Genomic DNA, 17,051 nt, shown 5'->3' with positions numbered 1-17,051 from the left:
TTTTTTTTTTTTTTTTTTTTTTTTTTTTTTTTTTTTAAACAAATTTTACAATGTACAGCTTTAGGTCTAATATTTAAGTCTTAAACCTATTCAGAGTTTATTTTGTGTCTGGTGTAAGAGGGGGTCCAGTTGTATTATTTTGCTCATGGATGTCCAGTTTCCCAGCACCATTTGTGGAAGAGGCTATCTTTACCCCATTGTGTCTCTTGACACCCTTGTTGAAGATAAGTTGACTGTGTATGTGAGAGTTTAATTCTGGGCTCAGTATTCTGTTTTATGGGTTGATGTCTGTCTTTATGCCTGTAACATACTGTTTTAATTACTGTAGCTTTGTAGTATATATGTCTTGGAATCAGGAAGTGTGAGTCCTCCAGCCTTATTCTTTTTCAAGACTCGTTTGGCTGTTTCTGGTCTTTCACAGTTTCATATGAACTTTAGGATTGTGTTTTATATTCTGTGAAAAATGCTATTGGGATTTTGATGGGGTAGCGTTGAATTTGTAGATGATTTGAGTAGTGTGAATTCTTCCAACAATATCAAGGCTTCCAATCCATGAGCATGGGATGTCTTTGCAAGTATTTGTGTACTTTTGTCTTGAATTTATTTTATCAATGTTTTGTGGCTTTCACTGTACAAGTCTTTCATCTCTTTGGTTGTAGTCTAGTTATATTTCAATCAGTCTGTTAAAAGCATGCACTGTTCAAAACAACAATGGCAAAACCAAACAAGACTCCTGAGTACCTGCCCTGAGAATGTGGCTGGATGCCCTGAAGAGGTCATTGTGAGCTGGGTGGGTTTCCCAGGGTCTCCCATCCCTGCTCCTCACCAGTTTCCTTCCCTGCCTTTTGCTTCTGGATTTGCTGCTTTCCATGAGCCCAGCATGTAGTTTCCAGAGTAAGAACTTGAGGAAGTTGCTGAAGCATGTTCTCTACCTAATAATGTACTGCTTTGGTTTTCAATGTTGGGTGATCATGTTTTGTTTTGTTTCAGATCCCCCTCCTCCAGATGAATCCCCTAATATTACATCTGTCAGTCACAATTCAGTAAAAGTCAAGTTTAGTGGGTTTGAAGCCAGCCACGGACCCATCAAAGCCTATGCTGTCATTCTTACCACCGGGGAAGGTAAGGAGGGGCCTTCATGGGTTAAACAGCTGGTGAGTGATGAAGTGACCAGAGCTTTCTCTGTGCCCACTGAGGGACATTAGTGATGCAGACACATGCCTGTCTTCTCACTGCCACCTATGCTATGTACTCAGACAGAGAAGGAGGGTGAGCTATTTGCCTGATGGTTGACAAACTTTCTGGAAAGGGCCAGACTGCAAATATTTTAAGCTTTGCAGGTGATATAGACTCTGTTGCAAGCAATCAACTCTGCCAATGTAGTGTGCAAGTAGCCACAGAAGACACATAAGGAATGAGTGGTGCCATTCCCACTAGATGTTATTTATCACGGCAGGTGGCTGGATTTGGCTTGTGGCCCATAACTAGCTGACCTATGATCTAGGTTTTTCTTCTCTTTTACATCACATGGCTTTTTAGGTGGTAGAATATTAGTTTTAACCAACTCTATCTCTGTCTGCCTCTGTCTCCCTCACTCACACACACACATGTACACACATGCCATCCTCCAAGGATGATTTTCCTTTGAAAGAAAATAGAAAAGGATTTGCATTAGCTAGTGGGAATTTGTGGAGCATTTCCTTAGCTGAGAGAAGAGGTGGATTAAAGGCTGCTTTTCCTTAAAGGGCTCTGTTACATTCCTTTGTAGTCAGAAAGGAATAATTTGAGAGTCTCTTTGGTAGCTGCTTGTGAGTGCTTGCATACGGCCTAGATTTAAAAGTCCGAGTTTTGTTTTATTGCAGGCCCTCCCTTCCTCCCTCCCTCCCTCCGTCCCTTCGTCCCTCCATCCCCCCCCCCTTCCTCCCTCCCTCCCTCCCTCCCTTCCTTCCTCCCTTCCTTCCTTCTTCCGTTGGCCTTCCTGCCTTTCTTCCATCTGCCTCCCTCCCTCCCTCCCTTCCTCCCTCCCTCCTTCCATTCTCCCCTCCCCTCCCCTCCTCCCCCCTCCCCTCCCCTCCTCTCCTTTTGACAAAGCCTCACCATGTTGCTCAGGCTTGTCTTGAACTCCTGGGCTCAAGTGATCCTCCCACCTTGGCCTCTCAAAGTGCTGGGACTAGACTGCAGGCGTGAGCCTCTGTGGCTGGTCTGGGGGATTCTTTATGCATGAATAATGCAGTGTTTTCTCTGCCCACTCTCTCCCCTGTGGTGCTGTCCTTATCTCTTCGAGGAGGGTAGAGACCAATCACACTGTCAGGGGCTTGGGGATCTGGGAGGATAGAAATTTGCTGGTGCCATAACCTATGGCAAATTTCAAAAAGTGAGGTTGAACTCTTTCTCTCTTTCTGTCTTTTAATTTTGGGTGTTTCCAGCTCTTAGTCATTTTGCTGTGATGCTTGTCAACAAATCCCATTGAGGAAGGTCATGTTGCCTGGTAGCCAGACTGACCAGTGCTGGCCTGTGATCAGATGAAACCTCAGGTTCTAAGTGCGACCCTCTGGGTTGGGAACCCAATTCCAGCTCATAGGCAGTGTGACGTTGGGCCCGGTCCTGTTAGCCTTTTGCACCTTCGTTTCCTTGTCCGTAAAGTGGAGACAATAAGCTTCTGTGATGGGAATCATGGGGATGAAATGAATTACTGTAGGTGAAGCGCTTAGAATTCAATGTAAGTCAAACCTGGCACAGAGAGACACTTGGGAGATGGCTGCCGGCTTCACTGTCACCCAGCATCACCACCACGTAGGTATGCAGGGGACGAAATCTCTCTGCCATCACTTCCTTATGATTCTCCTTCTGTGTGCCTTTCTTAGCTGGTCACCCTTCTGCAGATGTCCTGAAATACACGTATGAGGATTTCAAAAAGGGAGCCTCTGATACTTACGTGACATACCTCATAACAACAGAAGAAAAGGGACGTTCCCAGAGCTTGTCTGAAGTTTTGAAATATGAAATCGATGTTGGGAATGAGTCAACCACACTTGGCTATTACAATGGGAAGCTGGAACCTCTGGGCTCCTACCGGTAACATCTTCTGATTCTTGCTCTTTGGGAGCTGAGCCTTGTGAGCCTAAAGCTCTGTGTGCCTGTGGTCAGACACGTCTCAGGGACCTCGTTTTGCTCTTTGTCATCCCACAGGGCTTGCGTGGCTGGCTTCACCAACATTACCTTTCACCCTCAAAACAACGGGCTCATCGACGGGCCCGAGAGCTATGTGTCCTTCAGTCGCTATTCAGAGGCCGTTTCCTTGCCCCAGGATCCAGGTAGGGCGAGGACAACAGTCCTGGCACTGGTTCTGTGGTGTTTTGCTCCAAGTGTCCACAGAAGGCCAGCTGCGTACATGCCTCCCTCAGACCTTCAGGAGGGTTGGTGTGCCCAGCTCTCCTCTCCCAGAAGTTGAGATGTCACTGGGTCACCACACTTAACTGGGCTTCCTCCTCCCAGGCCCCACATCCTGGACCCCACACTCTCTCTTCTCTAAATACCAGTTGCCCTTCCAGTCTGCAAAGGTTATTCAGTTCCCTTGTCTCCGTGTGGTCACTTGTGTGCCCATATGCCATGCACACAGCTTGACACAGTGCGTTGAATCCTTAAATGCTAGCATTGGAGGAAGCCACAGAAATTGTCTGGTTCAGTGCTGTTTATTTTACGGCATAATTTTAATTCTATTTATTGATTTATTTTATCTTTCTGAGATGGAGCCTCACTTTGTCACCCAGGCTGGGGTGTAGTGGCGCCATCTCAGCTCACTGCAGTCTTCACTTCCTGGGTTCAAGGGATCCTCCTGCCTCAGCCTCCCGAGGTGCTGGGATTACAGGCACCTGCCACCACACACTGGGCTAATTTTTGTATTTTCTTTTTTTTTTTTTTTGAGATGGAGTCTCACTCTGTCACCCAGGCTGGAGTGCAGTATCATGATCTTGGCTCACTGCAATGTCTCCTGAGTAGCTGGGATTACAGGCATGTGCCACCAACCACACCTGGCTATTTTTTTATTTTTATTTTTAGTAGAGACAGGGTTTCACCATGTTGGCCAGGCTGGTCTCGAACTCCTGACCTCAGGTGATCCACTCGCTTTGGCCTCCCAAAGTGTTGGGATTATAGGCATGAGCCACCAGCCTATTTATTTTATTTTTGAGACGGAGTCTTGCTCTGCTGCCCAAGAGTACAGTGGCATGATCATAGCTCACTATAACCTTGAATTCCTGGGCTCAAGGGATCCTCCTGCCTCAGTCTCCCAGGTAGCTGGGACCACAGGTGTGTGCCACCATGCCTGGCTGATTTTTTGTAGAGATGGGAGTCTTGCTATGTTGCCCAGACTGGTCTTGACCTCCTGGCCTCAAGCCTCCTTCTGCCTTCTTCCAGAGCTCTGGGATTATAGGCGTGAGCCACTGTGCTCTGCCCGCTTTTTGGAAGTAAGACTGTTAAGGCCCAGAGAGGGGAATTAACTTGCCCAGGGTTACACTGTGGCTTTAGAGGCAGGCCTGAAATTCTGGTCTTGGACCCTTGTCAAGTGCTTCTACCCTTTATCACATAAACCTAAGTGATACAGGAGCTTCAGGGATCCAAGAGGGGTGCGTCTGCTGCCTTCAAGCCAGAGGCGAATGGACTGGCTTGTTAGTTTATCTGGTTTTTCTCCTAGTTGGTGGTTGTTGGATGCAAGAAAGCATCCCTGCCCCAGAAGCAAAGTTTAGGGAGTAGTCCCCACATTCTTCCCTGCTAAAAAATGGGTTTCCTGTCGCCTGAGCATGGATGCTGCTGCTCGTATGTGGTACTTCTGCTCGTATGTGGGTGCTAGTCTCAAAAAGTCAGAGGTGGCAGGAAAAAATCCCTGAAAACCCAGCCCAGTTCCCTAAATTTGCAGTTGAGAAGACAGACCTGGAGAGGAACAGTAGCTTTCTCAGAACCATCCAGGTAGTAATGGGTTGGGAACAGGATGCAGGGATTAGTGTTAGGTCCAAAGCTATTTAACTTGTGTGTGTGTGTGTGTGTGGGTGGGTGTGTGCGCACGCATGTGCACATGCATGTGTATGCCACATACACACCTGAGCCCTCTGATGTTAGGGTCCCGGGCTGGTTGTTAGCACATCGTGTGGTCTGCAGGAATGCCTCTTCAAGTGTCTCCCGTTTGGACTTTTCTCAGGTGTCATCTGTGGAGCAGTTTTTGGCTGTATCTTTGGTGCTCTGGTTATTGTGACTGTGGGAGGCTTCATCTTCTGGAGAAAGAAGAGGTGATGCTGCTTATGCTGATAATAATGTTCTGGTATTTAAGGAAGATTTCTGTTAAGGAACATTTCAAACATTCACAGAATTGGAAGGAATGATATGATGAACGCCATGTTCCCTTCACCCACGGCATTCTGCGTTTGGCCAATCCTGTTTCCTCCTTGCCCCCAGCTGGGTGATGGGAATGTGCTCCCACCTGTTGCATCTGGCCATTGATAGATGCCACAGTGTGGGATGCTACTGTCAAACGATGTGTTCTTGTTTATAAGTCAGTTTCATCGTACTAGGATGTTGAGAGATTTCATTTTAGAGGTAGCTCGGTTTTAACACCAGCTCTGTCTTCGACCAGCTGTTTAGGAAGCTGGTCAAAGCTTCCTTAATGTCCTCGTCTATGATAGGAGGATAATCATTGTGGCTAACTTGTGAAGCTGAGGAGGATTGAATAAATGAGGCACTTCTCAGTGTCTTGTACCTTTTATCCTATTATTCTTTTATCTGTACAACTGCCCTGTGAGGTCATTAAATGGTAAAAGTAGCAGCCCTTTTGTGAGTGCTCACCGTGTGCCCGCATCTGTACTTTCCATGAATTATCTCATGGATGAGGCTCTGTGAAGCAAGTTCAGTAAGTCCCTTCCAAGGATGCAGAAGCTGAGCCAGGAAGTGTGGAAACGGAACTGAAACCTGGTCTTTGCACTTCACGGCATGCCCTCTTCTCTGACTGTGTCACGTGTGAGGCCTGTGTGTGTTAGTTGGGATTTCTTTGCTATCAGGTGCTGTCAACCAGGGAATCTCCATTCTGCCCAGGAGTCCTCATGTGGCCCAGGCCAGTTCATTGTGCTGCCACCCTGCCCTGTTGAGGTGACAGGCAGTGCTTATGCTCCAGCTTTTAGATTAGGTTCTGATTTTTTTTTTTTTCTTTTGAGATGGAGTCTGGCTCTGTCCCCCAGGCTGGAGTGCAGTGGGGCGATCTCGGCTCACTGCCACCTCTGCTTCTTGGGTTCAAGCGATTCTCCTGCCTCAACTTCTTGAGTAGCTGGGATTACAGACATCACCACCACACCCAGCTAATTTTTATATTGTTAGTAGAGACAAGATTTCACCATGTTGGCCAAGCTGGTCTCAAACTCCTGACCTCGAGTGATCTGTCTGCCTCAGCCTCCCGAAGTGCTGGGATTACAGGCATGAGCCACTGTGCCTGGCCAGATTAGGTTTTGATTTTAGGGGGGAAATGGATGGGTCAGTGGCTGATTAAAACAGCTTTATTGTTTCTTGTTAAAAATAAGAGTAATATAGAGAGAAGCAAGGCTAATAGATGAAGGGGGATTCTGAGCCAAAAAAAACCAAAAAAACAAAAAAAAAGAAAAGAGTAATAGATGCTTATGGTGAAAAATACAGAAAAGAAGAGGAAAAATATATAGGAAATCTGCAATCAGTGAACCCACACAAAACTACTCTTGACATTTTGATGTGACCAAACTCACAAGTGCGTGCACACACTTGGAATCATGTTACACATGTTAGTATCTAGCCTGCTTCATTCAGTTCAGACATTGGTGGCAGCTTCATTTCATCACCAATTTTTTTTCTTTTTTTGAGACAGAGTATCGTTCTTGTTACCCAGGCTGCAGTGTAACGGTGTAGTCTCCACTCACTGCAACCTCCACCTCCTGGGTTTGAGTGATTCTCCTGCCTCAGCCTCCCAAGTAGCTGGGATTACAGGTGCCCACCACCAAGCCTGGCTGATTTTTTTGTAATTTTAATAGAGACGGGGTTTCACCTTGTTGGCCAGGCTGGTCTCAAACTTCTGACCTCAGGTGATCTGCCTGCCTTGGCCTACCAAAGTGCTGGGATTACAGGCGTGAGCCACCATGCCCAGCCCATTTCATCATCATTTTAAGTGGCTACACAGTATTCAACTGTATGGAAGTACCATGATCTATTTAATCAATTTCCTAGATGTTTTTATTTTTTTTCCCCTTGGCCACAGTTACTTATCCTTGTGCCTAAATCTTTGGACACATTCACGATTATTTCCTTAGGCTAAATTCCAAGCTGGGCAAGTGCTGTGTCAGTGGGTATGCATGCTTTTGGTTTTGATACATACTGCCAAATGACCTTCCAGAAAGTTTTTCGTAAACACTAATGCAGAGTTCAGTCAACAGTGCAAGAGTGTGCAGTCGCCTCGCCAGCTTGCCAGTTCCGGATCTGATATGGTTTTTGGTTTATTGCATTCACTTATAGAAAAGCTTTCTCAAAAATAAAGTATGAAATAACGACTCTTTCTTTACAATAAGGTAATGTCACTGCCATATATTTGCAGGGAAATTCTTAAAAGTGACTTGGATGTGATTTTTTTCCTTCTTTTAGATAGTGCAAAAGAAAATAACTTCACAGATTTGTAATTGGCATTTGCAGCTTGTGTCATTAAGTTTAGTATTGGGGGCAGGATTTGGTGTCATCTATGAACTGATGCCTGAGCAAAAGGTGTAACACCCTTAGTTCATAGATGTCATCGACTCCAGTTACGCAAGGGAAAAGCACAGCAAGGAATCTTTTTCGTCTAATGGGTCCCTTTTTCTCTTAAAACAGGAAAGATGCAAAGAATAATGAAGTGTCCTTTTCTCAAATTAAGTAAGTCTCTCAAACTATGAGCTTTATTTTAGATCCTCCCTTCTGTTCAGTGACTATCTGTAAAGAGCTTTTGATGGAACTTGCTGTCATTTTTCCCGATTGGCACATTTTGACCATGATCATCAGGAAGTTTTTGCTAGCTCTATTTTCTGCAAGGAATCTATGTTTTATTAGTCTCCTGAAGCCAGATTTCTTGTCATGTTCTACTCTTCTACCAATAAATACATACTTTTTGATTAAAAATGTCAAATAGGTTATCAAGATCTAGGGGAGAGAAGAACTTACTTAAAGTCACAAAACCAATTAGTTACACAGTAGGGTCTAGAAATCAGATTTCCTGATTCATATTTTAGTGTTTTGTGAATAATGGAACTCTGACATTTCTCTTGCCAAATTATACCCCGGGTTTTGTTGTTTTGGGAAGATGTTTATTGTCATCTCTAGAGTATGAATGAATGAGTCTTTCTAATTGCTTATTTTTTTCTTTTCCTTTCTATCATGAAGACCTAAAAAGTGAGTAATCTCTTTATTTTTTTTTAATAACTAGTACATTTCTATTTGAATATGGATTTCATTAAATGTAAAAAATCCTGATAAGTTTTGTTTTCTTAGATCTAAGTTAATCAGAGTGGAGAATTTTGAGGCCTACTTCAAGAAGCAGCAAGCCGACTCCAACTGTGGGTTTGCAGAAGAATATGAAGTATGTAGCTATAAATACTGTGTTTTTAATTGTGTCAGGTTCCAACCCAAGCTGGGGTCCGAGGAGAGTTCATAGATGGCAGGTAGCTGAAAGGACACTCAAGGGACCATAGGCAGTTGGTACTTGGCTTTATTCTCTCTCCTACAGAGTTAGCAGTGCAGTTATGTTACTCACAGACAATAGTGGCTCAAAGTTAGGTATGAGCTCACACAAACAGGTTACATTAAATGGCTACATAATACATGGGGTTGTGCACCTGCGCTCCAAACCTGCTGTGTCTTACTGTCCTGGATGTCTGCCTCGGCCTACTCCTGACAAGCACAGCCACTTTCCTTACAAATTGGCGTATGTTTTTCCTGAAAGCTAGAAAACTGTTACAGAAACTAGGAATTCAAGTCAGGGAACTATTAGCTAGGATACTTAGGAAACTATATGAGCTAGAAAGAAACCAAATGGGCATGTAGAAGTCTGGGACTTGACGATGGTGTGGCCCAACGTGGCTCATGAGGCTCACGTGAAGGCCTACAGAAGGACTTTCTTGGCCAGTGTCTGCCTTTCAGTGTCCCATGCTCTGCTCCAACCAGCCCAGGAACTAGCCCTGCTCAGAGTGTCCATGTACGCTTGTCCTCCTGTGCTGCCCTGTCCAGCATCTCTGCCTTTACTGTCCTGAAATCCTGCCCAGCACTCAGCACAGTGCACATGCTGCCTCCTTCATGGGCTTTCTGGGATCCTGTTAGGAGGACCTGAATTCTGTGTGCTCAGGCTTCCTTGTTTCCTCTATAACATGTTGCTTGTTACCAATATTCAGCATTTCTTTAATTCTGCCTTGTTGTAATATTAGCTTTTTCTGTGTATACCTCTCCTCCAGGTTGCAGCTGCTTGAAAGCAGGGGTTGTCCTTTTTCCTATATTCTGACCTCCATATTAGTTTCCTAGGCTGCCATAAAAAAGCACCACAAACTGTGAGGCTAGAACCACAAATCCCAAATTAAGGTGTGGGCAGGGCCACACTCCCTCCTAAGCCTCTGGCAGCATCCTTTCTTGCCTCAGCAGCTTCTGGGAGCCTGAAACATCCCTTGGTTTTGTGGCAGTGACACTCTCATGTCTCCCTCTGTGTTCACATGGCTGTCTCCCCTCATGTGTCTATGTCTCTTTTTCTCTTTTCATCCTGTAAGGACACCAGTCATATAGAATTCAGGGCCCACTCTGTTCTAATATGACCTTATTTTAATTGGTTTACATCTGCAAAGAGTGTATTTCTAAATAAGATCCCACTCATAGGTACTTATTTAGAAATAAGGTACTAGGGGTGAAAAATCCAACTTATCTTTTTGGGGCACAATGTAACTCATATCACCTCTACATTTCCAGTTTGTTGTGTTGTTCCCAGAACACCACGGGTTTGGTCTAGGTCCTGCTCCTCGCCCTTATAGAAAGCCAATCACTGAGGCAACAAGTATTGCCAGGGAAGAAAGCTTTAATTGGGTGCTGCAGCCAACGAGATGGGAGCTCAATCTCAAATCCATCTCCCTGACTGACTAAAACTAGGGGTTTATATAGCAGGAAAGAAATGTAACAATGTGCAAGAAAACAGGAACTAAGGAGGGACAAGGAGGCATCGAGTGCAGTGATCTGATGAGTTTCACTTCTTTGATACTTCCTGAAGATTCTTCCCTGAGAAAGGAACTCAGATAAAACAAATACAAGTTTCAGGCTTTAATAGCAGAAGGGTAAATTTCTATGTTTATCTATAAGCAACTTGGCTATGGGACTATTGGGCTGGTTTCACTGTCATATCCTATGCTAAGTATGAATAATATTTGAAGACTAAATAAATGAACACCTCATTTATTTTGTTTTCAGGATCTGAAGCTTGTTGGAATTAGTCAACCTAAATATGCAGCGGAACTGGCTGAGAATAGAGGAAAGAATCGCTATAATAATGTTCTGCCCTGTAAGTTGTTTCATCTGCAGCATCTTCTCTTTTTTCATCAGTGGCCATCAGATCTCTAACTGGAGAGGGGAAGGAATCAGTGATCTAAGTAACCACTTCCATAACCATTCATTAATCACTTACTTCCACAATCATCCGTTAGTCACCTACTATGTGCTAAGCACTATATTTAGGTACATTCTATTTAATTTAATCCTCACAACAGCCTTACGAAGTAGGTAGTAGAATATTCATTTTGCAGATGAGGAAAATGGGGCACAGAGTGGTTAGGTGATTTTTCCAAGGTCACATAGATAGTGACAGGAAAACTAAACTTTGGACTAGGTCTGTCTGTCTTATTGAGGGAAAAGGCCAGAGTCTGTGTTCTTCACCCTTCTGTCTCACAGCTATTTATTTCAATTCTATAATTCTGGAATGAAAGCAAGCAGAGGGAGACAGACCGGGAGTCACACTTTCTGTGTCTAGACACATGGGCTGAGTGAATTCCACAGCTAAGTATGAGTTATATTTAGCTTGTTTCCTGTTTTTGAGAATTGACAGTGTCTGCATCATAGTCAACAGGGATAATAGTAAATTGAGTTTGAAATGAGAATTATTTATTACATCAAAGCATTAGATGAAATGTAAATACTTCTCTATGGAAAGTTGATCGTGATCTCTCTTTTGGGTGCGGATTAGAGCACAAAGAGGAGTATAAGTAGGTTGTAGCCGTGTGTGATGTAGCTCAAATTGATAGACTTTGCAGATAATTTTTACATCAGGACATCGTTGTCTTTATTTGAAGCTGTGTTTTTCATTCCTGGACTAAAACATTAAGTTCTTTTTAAATTCAGCATTTTCTAGTTCCTGGGTTCTTTCTCTCCATTTATCCCTCTGTACTTGACAAGGAATATTGGCCCCTGTTCTGAGGGAAACACTTTTAAAACTAGGCTGGGGGACCTGCCTCAGTACTGCCCTTTTAAGAGTAACTCGGGATTATTGGCCTCTTCTTGTGAATGTCTATGGAGATTCTCAGATCTGGAGTGGGAGCTTGGAAGTGGTTGTTTGAGTATTGTTTTTATTGGGAAGCCTTTAGGCTGAGACTCAAGTTAGTACTGGACTTACTTGATGTTAAGTTAAGCACTGTGATGTTATTTTGTCCAGAGGAGGGTGAGGTAGTACAATCAGAGACAGGGAAACTGAGGCGCTGCTGCTTCTGGCTCAGCCTGACACTTGCACTTCTAAGGTTATGATTTCATCTCTTGAGTTGGGCAAGTTTGTGTGTATGCTTTTGAGATGATAATAATATTTCTGAAACATATAATTCTGTGTTATAGACCCACTCATAGCGGTCTCATACATTCAATTTTTTCTTGAACTTGGCACTCTCTTTTTATATCAACTTTTTTATATGAGAATAGAGGCAGAGTAGATAGGTTAGCCTAGGGACCTACCGTGTCCTAGTGGAAGGGGCACTAGATTTGAATTTTGACTGCCCCTTACCAGTTATGTGGATTTGGAGACGTCACTTTATAGCCCCCAGTTTCCTTATCTGTGAAACAGGGCAGAGGCTTGTAGAGTGGTTTTGAGGAGTAAATAAAATTGTTTAGCATATTCCCTCATGTTAGCTCATGGTAGTTACCTGAGGATGCTAATAGTTAACAGGTTCATTTTATGTGAGAAGGCATCTGGTGTGGTTAAGCTCTTGGGCCCTGGTGTCAGGCTACAGGTGTCCTGGCCCTGCCACTCATTAGCTCTGCTGTGGCGATCATGTGACTTCTCTGTGCCACGGTTACATAGAGTGATCACGAGGATTAAACGAGGCGGTCTATGTGAAATGCCACACTGTGCATCTTCAAAGACAAATCCAAGTGTTGCCATTTTGAATTTCTTTTTGTTCTGTTTTGTGTCCAAATTTACTAAAACATTTGCTTATAATGAAGACTCTTTTCTTTTCATGTCACAGATGATATTTCCCGTGTTAAACTTTCGGTCCAGACCCATTCAACGGATGACTACATCAATGCCAACTACATGCCTGTAAGTGGGAGGATGGTCTCACAGCACTGGCCTGTTTTAATGAAATCTTCAGAGCACTTCACTTTTCTTTCTGTTTCTTTGAGGTTGACTATGTTCTTTCCCATTTTTAGGGTTACCACTCCAAGAAAGATTTTATTGCCACACAAGGACCTTTACCAAACACTTTGAAAGATTTTTGGCGTATGGTTTGGGAGAAAAATGTATATGCCATTATTATGCTGACCAAATGTGTTGAACAGGGAAGAGTAAGTATTTTTTTAGTTTTTAAAATTTAAAATTACATTAAATTGATTACTTTTTATTGTGGTGGAAGGGTATCTTAAAAACCACTTGTTTCTTTAAAGGAAAAAAAACCCTCAAACATTAGCACTTTATTCTTAGAAATTTGTTTTCTGTCTTTTTTTCCCTTAAGAGAAACATTTAAAAACATTTTTAAGCAAATTCTATTTTGTTATTATCTTTTTTTCTTTTTTTTCTGAGCTGGAGTCTTGCTCTGTCACCCAGGCTACAGCGCAGAGGTGTGATCTCGGCTCACTGCAACCTCTGCCTCCCAGGGTCAAGTGGTTCTCCTGCCTCAGCCTCCTGAGTAGCTGGGATTACAGGCGTGCGCCACCACGCCTGGCTAATTTTTTTGTATTTTTAGTAGAGACGGGCTTCCACCACGTTGGCCCGGCTGGTCTCAAACTCCTGACCTCATGGTCTGCCTCCCTTGGCCTCCCAAAGTGCTGGGATTATAGGTGTGAGCCACCTTGCCCGGCCGTCATTATCCTTTTTTGTGGACAAATATCATTGTCTTCTATTTGTTACGTCGCTGCTGGAGTTAATACATGGCAGGAGTGGGTTAGTGCTGGGGAAAATTCTCCCAGGCCTAGTGCAAAATGCTTGTTCATGGTGTGGCTCTGTCCTTCATCACCCCGTGAACATGGGAAAGCTCATCATGTCTCTAAGCAGCCAGCTTCTTCATCTGTGAGATGAGGGTTTTCATCAACTCGGTGATTTTCAAACTTAGGTTGAACACTGAACCTCCCTGCCTCCACCCTAGCTTTTTTTTTCATTATTTTTTTTTTGAGACAGGGTCTCCTCTGGCAGCCAGGCTGGAGTGCAGTGGTGCGATCATGCCTCACTATAGCTTTGAATTCCTAGGCTCCCTCCCACTTCAGCCTCCTAGTAGCTAGGACTACAGGTGTGCCCTAGACACCTGGCTAATTTTTTTTTTTTTTTTTAAATTTTTAGTGGAGGCAAGGTCTCGCTGTGTTGCCCAGGCTGGTCTCAAACTCCAGACCTCAAGCGATCCTCCTTCCTTGGCCTCCCAAAGTGTTGGGATTGTAGGTGTGAGCCATCGCACCTGGCCTGGAACTCTTTCTTGAAGCAAAATCTCAGACTTATCCCTGGATAAGCCTCAGCAGCTCCTTCTCTCCTATGAGGTCCTGAAATCCCTTTGCTGCTTCCATCAAAGAGAAGATTTTTTATAGTAATAAAATTCTGTATTTCCACAAATTGATGTGAAGAGAACTGAAAAACACATGCTAAGCTCAAAAACACTGTGCCTTAGGAATGGGACTTACTGTTGCCACATGAGTTGTTTTTAAGTGTAGCTGCATTGCTTGAGGAATAGGAGTTGACTCCTTAAGCCAGTGGATCGCAAACTTTAACTTCCATCAGAATCACCAGGAGGAGGTTCTACCCTCAGAGTTTCTAATTCAGAATTGCATTTCTGCCAGTTTCTGGGTGATCCTGCTGCTGCAACTCTGGGGTGCACACTTTGAGTGGTCCCTGGTGATAGTGGGAGCCCATTAGGCATCATTTCTTTTCTTTTCTTGAGATGGAGTCTCATTCTGTCACCCAGGCTGGAATGCAGTGTCATGATCTCAGCTCACTACAACGCTTCCCGAGTAGCTGGGATTACAGGCATGCGCCACCAATCACACCTGGCTATTTTTTATTTTGAGTAGAGACGGGGTTTCACCATGTTGGCCAGGCTGGTCTCAAACTCCTGACCTCAGGTGATCCACCCGCCTCGACCTCCCAAAGTGCTGGGATTACAGGGGTGAGCCACCATGCCCAGCCTAGGCATCATTTCTTTTAATGTTCTTTATTTCACTGTAAGCTGGCAGATGTTTATCCAGCCTCTGGTATGTGTCAGGTCCTGTGCTAGAGGCTGGGGATATGGAGGAGGGAAAGACAACAGAACAGTAAGAGATAACAGAGCAATAAGAGATGACGCCCATCCTCATGTTGCTTGTGATAGAGGGTGGGCCCCTTACCCTCTTCTTGAATCAGGAGAATAGGCTGTAGGAGAAATAAAAGCATTTTTTAAAATGAATGCAAATAGTCTGGGTGTGGTGACTCACTTCTGTAATCCCAGCATTTTGGGAAGCCATGGCGGGCAGATCACCTGAGGTCAGGAGTTTGAGACTAGCCTGGCCAACATGGCGAAACCCCATCTCTACTAAAAATACAAAAACTAGCCGGGTATGGTGGCACACACCTGTGATTCCGGCTACTAGGGAGGCTAAGGCAGGAGAATTGCTTCAACCTGGGAGGTGGAGGTTGCAGGGAGCCGAGATCATGCCACTGCTCTCCAGCCTGGGCAACAGATACTTAGTCTCAAAAAAAAAAAAAAAAAAAGAATGCAAATAAACTTTATAATACTGTTGAGCCCAGGGCCTTATACGTGAAACATTCTTATAAACCTATCTAATAGATAAACAAAAATGACATAATTACATAATGGAGAAGATGAATTTAAATGGTCCCTTGTTCATCTTAAATCAAGACTGAAGTGGGTATTATTGACCCTTGGTGAATGGGGAAGGGAGTTAGTGTATTTTCTGCGTTAGATACTCCATATGTGTTCTTTCTTTCCTGTAACAGCCGTGTGAGGCATTATGATTTATAGATGGGGAAACTGAGGCTTGGAGAGTTTAAGAACTTGCCTACAAGGTAGCAACAAAAATACACCTGGTAAGAGGCTGACCTGGGAATCACCTCCATGCCAGTGTGTATCCAGATCCTGGGTTCTTTCTTAGGAAAATGCAGATCCCATAGCCAGAGTCAGAATCTCTGGAGAGAACCCAAGAATCCCTTTTTAAACAAAATGAAGCCTGGGCAACATAGTGAGACCCTATCTCTACAAAAATACCAATGGCACATCCCTGAAGTCCCAGCTACTCAGGAAGCTGAAGTGGGAGGATCACTTGAGCCTGAGAGGTTGAGGCTGCAGTGAGCCATGATCATGCCACTGTATCCCAGCCTGTATGACAGAGTGAGACGGTCTCAAAGCAAACAAACAAACAAACACAACTCCCAAAACAACTCAAACTTCTCAGGTGAGTCAGATAATCAGTTAGCTTTGAAAACTACCAACAGTAGAGCACACCTTAGAATATTGAGTATGTGTGTGTGTTTGTGTATGTGTATGTATGTGAGTATGTGTGTGTATGTGTGAGTGTATGCGTGTGAGTGTGTGTGTGTGTGTGTATGTGTGGTCATTTGCCAAATGGGGATTCGCATATTCTTGGAGAGCAGGCGTTTCCTGGTTTTTATTTCTGTTCACATCTGCCCACCAACTTTATAGAAATCAAAGACCCCAGAATGATTTAATTTGATTCTCTTTATTGGTCTGTGTATTTGTGTTACAGCCAATGTATATCTGAAAGCCTTGGGAAAAAGTCCTCATTTCTTCCAGCTGCCTGGGGTTATGGGAGAAGATGAGGTCAGTGAACAGTTGTGGAGTGGCTGCTCTGTGGCCAAAGGGAGCTGGATGGGGACTGTGTCCCAGGTCAAGGGACAGCTGCTGCTCTGCTCTAAATCAATTTTCATCCAGAAACCTGGGCCTAGTGTCGGCAGATCTGATTTTTTTTTTTTTTTTTTTGAGACGGAGTTTTGCTCTTGTTACCCAGGCTGGAGTGCAATGGCGCGATCTCGGCTCACCGCAACCTCCGCCTCCTGGGTTCAGGCAATTCTCCTGCCTCAGCCTCCTGAGTAGCTGGGATTACAGGCACGCGCCACCAGGCCCAGCTGATTTTTTGTATTTTTAGTAGAGACGGGGTTTCACCATGTTGACCAGGATGGTCTCGATCTCTTGACCTCGTGATCCACCTGCCTCGGCCTCCCAAAGTGCTGGGATTACAGGCGTGAGCCACCGCGCCCGGCTAGATCTGATTTTTAAAGAGAAAATAGGTCTAGATTTGTATGAGGAATTTTTAAAGAATTGATAAGAATTATAAATTAAAAAAAGAAAAAAACAAACCATTCTGTTAGGCGCTATGGTGTGTCCTTAGACCCAGCTACTTGGGAGGCTGAAGCATGAGGATTGCTTGAGTGCAGGAATTGGAGGTGGTAGTGTGCTATAATCACATCTGCGAATAGCCACTGCACTCCAGCCTGGGCAGCATAGTGAGACCCTGTCTCTAAAAAATAAAACAAATCAATTCTATGGGTCAAACAAAACCCGACTAGAAGGGTCTGA

The 17,051-nt window shown here is 44.1% G+C and overlaps 1 protein-coding gene across 1 annotated transcript in view; it reads left to right on the top strand.

Annotated features, from left to right (window-relative positions):
- The window catches only part of PTPRJ (protein tyrosine phosphatase receptor type J), a 197,659-nt gene that overhangs the window by 168,957 nt on the left and 11,651 nt on the right, over positions 1–17,051 (top strand). Inside the window, exons 13-22 of the mRNA XM_032282482.1 lie at positions 991–1,122; positions 2,865–3,075; positions 3,190–3,314; positions 5,195–5,282; positions 7,867–7,908; positions 8,413–8,421; positions 8,521–8,608; positions 10,471–10,561; positions 12,507–12,580; positions 12,691–12,825. Coding sequence (XP_032138373.1) covers positions 991–1,122; positions 2,865–3,075; positions 3,190–3,314; positions 5,195–5,282; positions 7,867–7,908; positions 8,413–8,421; positions 8,521–8,608; positions 10,471–10,561; positions 12,507–12,580; positions 12,691–12,825 — 995 coding nt within the window. The remainder of the gene's footprint in view (positions 1–990; positions 1,123–2,864; positions 3,076–3,189; positions 3,315–5,194; positions 5,283–7,866; positions 7,909–8,412; positions 8,422–8,520; positions 8,609–10,470; positions 10,562–12,506; positions 12,581–12,690; positions 12,826–17,051) is intronic.

The sequence above is a fragment of the Sapajus apella genome, unplaced genomic scaffold (genome assembly GCF_009761245.1).
Source record: "Sapajus apella isolate SASKATOON/1434 unplaced genomic scaffold, GSC_monkey_1.0 scaffold14, whole genome shotgun sequence".
NCBI classification, from domain to species: domain Eukaryota; kingdom Metazoa; phylum Chordata; class Mammalia; order Primates; family Cebidae; genus Sapajus; species Sapajus apella.
Note: the sequence above shows the minus strand (reverse complement) of the source record. Positions and strands in the feature narration are given on the sequence as shown.